Source organism: Hylaeus volcanicus, chromosome 2 (assembly GCF_026283585.1).
Source record: "Hylaeus volcanicus isolate JK05 chromosome 2, UHH_iyHylVolc1.0_haploid, whole genome shotgun sequence".
NCBI classification, from domain to species: Eukaryota; Metazoa; Arthropoda; class Insecta; order Hymenoptera; family Colletidae; genus Hylaeus; species Hylaeus volcanicus.
Window position 1 is genome coordinate 9,172,774 of NC_071977.1, and position 6,000 is coordinate 9,178,773.

At 38.9% G+C, this 6,000-nt stretch overlaps 1 protein-coding gene across 17 annotated transcripts in view; it reads right to left on the reverse strand.

Annotated features, from left to right (window-relative positions):
- Positions 1–6,000, reverse strand: part of LOC128872909 (disks large homolog 4) — a 393,187-nt gene that overhangs the window by 144,697 nt on the left and 242,490 nt on the right. For all 17 annotated transcript variants that reach the window (XM_054116078.1, XM_054116077.1, XM_054116084.1 and 14 more), the window contains one exon: positions 549–584. In XM_054116078.1, coding sequence (XP_053972053.1) covers positions 549–584 — 36 coding nt within the window. The remainder of the gene's footprint in view (positions 1–548; positions 585–6,000) is intronic.

A 6,000-nucleotide genomic window follows, 5' to 3' on the forward strand; every position in this document is an offset into this window, starting at 1 on the left:
CATTTGTGGAGGCGATACCATTTGCGTTTATTTTCGTTGATAATTCGGATACATCGAGGCACACGAACACAAACCCATGCAACACACAAGAAGATCGGCAAAATTCTAATATCAATACATTGGCTAATTGTTAAAAAGTTCTTCGTTATTCGAAGTTTGTATCTGAATAAGAATTTTACCCATTTCTGACTACAAATTACATTGTGCATTTTTAAATTGATATTCATTACATGCAGTTATTAACTCGTCGAGTGACGTCATCCGTGATCGATTCTTCAAATAAAAAATTTTTCAGATTTATTTACGTAATAGTTTGAACGAATGATAAGAATAATCATAGATCCTCGTCACGCAACGTGTTAAAAAATATGTAAAAGTTGGTTGTCATTCGAATTGAGAGGAGTACATGACAGATCATAAAACGAAACCAACAGGTACCAGTAAAGATACAATTAAAGCGCATGATGTCAGAAAAAAGGAAAGAACAAAGGCAACACGATTTAAGCGAAAGCAAAGCAATGTCAGCAACGTAAGCTGTGAATGCTCACCTGGTCGCCGTCGTGTCCTTGCCAGCTGTCGTGACTCTGCAACAGAGAAAACGATATGAGAACAAGCTACGAATGCAGAGAACAATATGAAAGTATGTAATAAAAAATGCATTTGTGTAATTAGTCTCGACCTCCTTTTTCGGATTTAAAAACAGAGGATTTCTTGTTCCTTACGCCGAAGCAAGGTTCATCGAGTAATTATGTTGGTTGAAATATTTAAAGGTGCACTTGGATCTCACGGTATGCAACTGTCCAAGTTTACCTTGAATCCTAGATAAATTATTCTAACGCGCTTTATATACAGTGTCTTGTTATCCTTGTCTTTTTTTTTAACATGATTTAAAAGTTACTTCATATTGAACATTCATGGGCAGAAGAATTAATAAAAATGGAACTTCATTTATGTAAACACATAATACACCAATTTTGTAATTTTCCTACCAAAATGATGACATATCATTGACATCACGACATTAATGAATATTTTGTCAACTATCACATATTCTACGTCAAAATTTCGTGGTCATTTCGTGCCAAATGTCCCGAAACGTATTTTATTTGCAGTAGGAGAAAGAACTGACGCAGGATTCACCCGTGAACCGACCACATCGTCATCCAATTTTCCACTCCGCTATCCCGTCTCTGCAACGCGACGAGATTTATACCCTGAAATTTGGTCTATGGCCATCCGCGCCATTGCACCTATAAAAAAAAAGTCCGTGAAAAGCGGACCGCTGGATGTCGTCGACAAGTAAATTTCGATCGAATATCATCGAATGGTATTGTTATTCCGTCAAAATAAATCAGGACCAGTGGATCCAAACGGTGTGAATAAATTCATTATGGGCTTTATATTTGCACTAATTGCTCTTATAGATTATATATTGAATTTTTTGTTTGTTGACTTTATACTCCAAGCGTTAAAATGAAAATTGTAAATATTCTTAATTTAATACTGATTTATACATTAGATAATCCCAACATCGCATCGTAAAAGTACCAATAGTATGCCAAAGGAACTTGTTACTGGTGTATAAGATCACCACAAGGTTGTAAACAGTTTTATAGCGCCGGGTTACTTGAATTATCCGCGCGATAGCGAACCACTCCTCTTTTTTCAGATAAAAGCGCGATCTCGCATGGAAGGTCGTAACTCCGTTACGCTTCATTAAATCGGTGTAAATAATATCAGGGACTGTATAGACAGACCATTTTATCGGACACGGAGGCAGACCAATGTCGGAAGTATAGGCGGTCGCTGGGTTAACGTTTAACCGCCTAGCTAGATTTATGGCAGCAATATAGGTGTCACGGAGCACGTTGTGCTTTGCAGCCGCGCGCTGCAAGCTGATTTCGCGTAACATTCGTCACAACGCGTATTAAATATCCACGGGAATTCAAAGCACCGTGCTATGTTTCAGTTGCACGGCTTTGTTCTCTACAAATTTTCCAGTTTTCGTCCTGGGACTTCTTCGGACTTTGAACAATTAACGAACAAACAAACCATGATCGCTTCTGACCCCTGACGATTGAGTCTTTTTCAAAATTAGTTTATTTTTCACAGAAAATCGGAAATATTTTCGTGAAATTGCAACACAATATGAGTATAGTCATCTTTATCTTTACTCCATTGAATAATTGATTTCAAAAGTGCTCAGGTTTGGTTAATATATATATATATATATATCGATGCAGTAGTCGATGAGAATGTACATACTTTTCTCACCCCGACAATTTGCATTGGAAAGGGCGAACAGAGAATCGGTAAAGCGTAACAACGTGCCAACCGGCGATAACGTATCGCATCTTAATGCGGGAGGTGCAGCGAGCACGATACAGATACGACGAGGAAATTATTCCCATGACGAGGGTTGATACCTCTCGACCAGTTACTATCAAAACCCCATTACGAGACGGAAGCAGTGCCTCGAGCGAATTCGATGGCGCAGTCGGATGATATCGATATCAATTTCACCCTAGACGAGGAAAAACAGACGTCGTATAAACTCGTTCGTGTCTTTACCAGATATCGACTTCGTAGGGGTGGACCAACCTCGCTGGTAAAGGTGTACGCGACGATCGTTAACAGACCTGTATCTACCCTTTCTGACTTATTCTTTAATAATTTCGCCCTCCTCCTCCTCCTCCTTGCTCAACGATTCTATTTTTCAATGATACGTTTATTCTTGCCTTTCTTTCTATTAACCGTGGTGGAATTGAAAATGATTTCGAATTGCGAAACGGAACAAAGCAAGTACAAAAGGGATGAAAATTGCAGGAAGGCAGCGCAGGCTGACAAAGGCAGATTTAATCGTTTGATGAAGTTAAACACCGAGTAAAAATCGAGCAAAAGGCTGACAAACGGAGGCAGAAAATGAAACGGGGGTATCATGGTATTATTGTTTGCAGAAGTTGCAGCCAAGAACGTTTAACGAAACATCGGTTCTCCCGTTTCGCAGCCGTTCGTTTACGTTGTCGTAATCTTTCTCCACTGATCTGCAGAAACAACGGTTTACCTTGACGCTATTAATTACGCGTTCTGCAATGAAAAATACAAACGTTGAAGAACAGACGGCGATACACGAATTTATTAGGAAGTCGCTGCACCGTTACAGTGTTTAACGTGATTGATAAACTTCGAGCGTCGAGTAATCAGGAAACAAGCGCACGACGTTAACAGTGGGGGCTTCTTTGAATGTGTTTTTAATCATTGTACTTTCAGCAGATGAGTTTACAAAGGCGACCCTCCACGGCTAAACGTAATTGCGAAGTTTCTGCCCAAGCAAATTGGTACATTCGTAACTTTCGACAGCCACGGGGATGATACCTAAACCAACAACACTCGAGAACTTTTCTCGTTTGCCATCAACTTTATCCGTGGAGTGCTTTACTTTAATTGCAAAGATCTTGTTTACAGTGTGCTTCATCCGCGATTGTGCGTCGCGCCGAATTTTCATTCTTCCACTGAATTTATCTCGATTAAGGGAGGTCGCTCGTGTCTCGAAGGTGGACTGATTGGTATACTTAGACTTCACCAGTAATACAGAACCCAAGAGGAATCTTCCTTGCAATTGCTCGTGATTAAAATTTTACTCCAAGTACTTTTTTCGATAAAATTTAAAAATGGAGAGGGCTTGTATTTGCATTCTCTTTCTTGGTCGGCTCATGGTGGATTCGTTAGAATATGAATCTCCAACAGTGTTACTAGTACAGATATTACGTTCTTACGACTTTAAAGCGTTAAAGCGCGCCTATTATATTATAATATATATTATAATATAGTATATTAGAACAAGAATGAAATTAAGATAAACGTTATTCGTTGTACAATACCATTTGTCGTTCTTATGGCTATCGACTGAGTCAGCTTGAAGATGAAGTTCCGCGATCAGTTGTGCGAGGATCCGTTTATCAGGCACAGGTACTGACCCCCGGTATAAATATAAAGGATTCATGATATATGTATTTACGATCTAGATTAGGAAATCAATTTAACTAATTTTATTTCTCCCAATAAAAAAGGGTCAGAAATGCTTGAACTGAAGTATAAAATTGGAGGGATTCAATGTCTTTTCAGGACACTAAAAAGAACTAGGCAGACCGTGGATTTCATTTTTCATTATCGAAGGTACGACTTTCCTTCTTTATGGAACGTAACGGTTTCGAGTGAAGGGAGCGAATACGGAGCGTTATCGCTTTAGGTTATAAAAAAAAGCACTTACCCTCTAACGACTTCCCTTTTTACATTTTATTCGCGACCCGTCACACCTCGCGTCGATCGATCTTTTAATTTTGAATTTGTGATCTCATGTGAGCCAAGTAAATAGTAAATGCATTACAATAGTTTTCACAAGAGGAGCAAGAAAAATAATCTAAGTTCCATTAGTTTCATTTTGCACTATAATTCATTATTTCTAGCCAAATAATATAGTTGAAATGTTACATAATTTTTCGGGCAATGTATGGCAAGTATAAAGATTTTATAATGGAGAAATCACATTAAGCGGAAGGTCATTCTACGGGAAAAATTGGCAAGATTTATAGTCGATAAAACGAACGATGACTATGCCCGGAGGACAGAATACGAAGCACCGGGGAAAGGGATGAAATTCACTAAGGGATGAGAGAGGATATGCGTTTCCCAAGGCAGCTAAACTTACGAGGCACTTCGCTAAGTTCTAAGACCACAATTTAACGCCTAAGGGGATTAGATCGACGACGTACGAGCCACCAAAGGGGCAGCGTATTAAATCGACCGATGGAGGGTTGTTTCTATTACTATTCAGAACCCCAAACTCCCAAAAGTGTTCGAAAATTTCAACCCTCTCGAAGGTGTACCATTTTTTCTAGCATACCTTTAGAAGTCAATGTAACACGAAAACGGATGTTCGAATGGTTAGTCCTCTTCATATTACATTGGTTATTAAATACGTAAATCTTTAATTATCAGTAACATAGAAATTTACATATTTTGTTCACATTCATATGCATGTACAAATTTGCTTACCGTCCTCTAATGAAGGGTGCGTGTAATTTTAATTAGTGCACCGTCATCGTGTCAGTCGTTTGTTATTAACTCCCTGTTGCATTCCCAACGATATTTGCAATTCCCGCGCCTAATACGGTAACCTACGTGGCGACACAATAATTTCGAAGACGCTTCAGCTCTCGCAACGCGACGTGCTTACGTCGTGGCATAAATTTCGCCGCACAACGTTAAATACCACCCAGCCTCGAAGCCTGGGGACAAAGTTGCCGACTTGATCTGAGACCGTTTCATCCCGGTGGATGCGCCCCTACACTAGTCGTAACAAATAAGGAGCTCGTGTAGGAGGGTCCCTTAGCATCCGGGAATTCCGCCTTATCTCGTAAAGTCAGTCTTACATGGAATCTCATGGAAGGCCGACCATTCGCAGACGCCTTAGAATTCTCCGCGTATTAAAAGGAAACGTTTCTACCTTTGGAATTTTTCAGGACTTCAGACGCTCGCGCTCCATTTCTTTCATTGAAATAATATTTCACTGAAAAAAAAAGAAAACTGATATCCACAAAATTGGAGAAGCCCTTTTATATACCCTGCTTATTTATTGGGTTGTATGGGAAGTCCATGTCGATTTTTGGTACGTGGTACAGGTCTGAATGCATCGGAATGGTTGAAAACAAATAACATGTATACATCTCTTAAAAGGTGGAAAGATTGTGGAACGAAATGGAACATATGTAATTCAATAAATATATATCAAAATTCAAATGTGTCTGAATTTTTATTAAAAATTACCATGAACTTCCTGGACAATCCAATATTATATCATGTTCACCAGGGAAAGGACAAGAGTTTGTTTAACGTGGAAAGTTTGAGTGTCTTATGTTTTATAGAAATATAAAAAGTGTAAAGTGTAAAGTGCAAAAGTGTAAAAGTGTAAAAGTGTAAAAGTGTAAAAGTGTAAAAGTG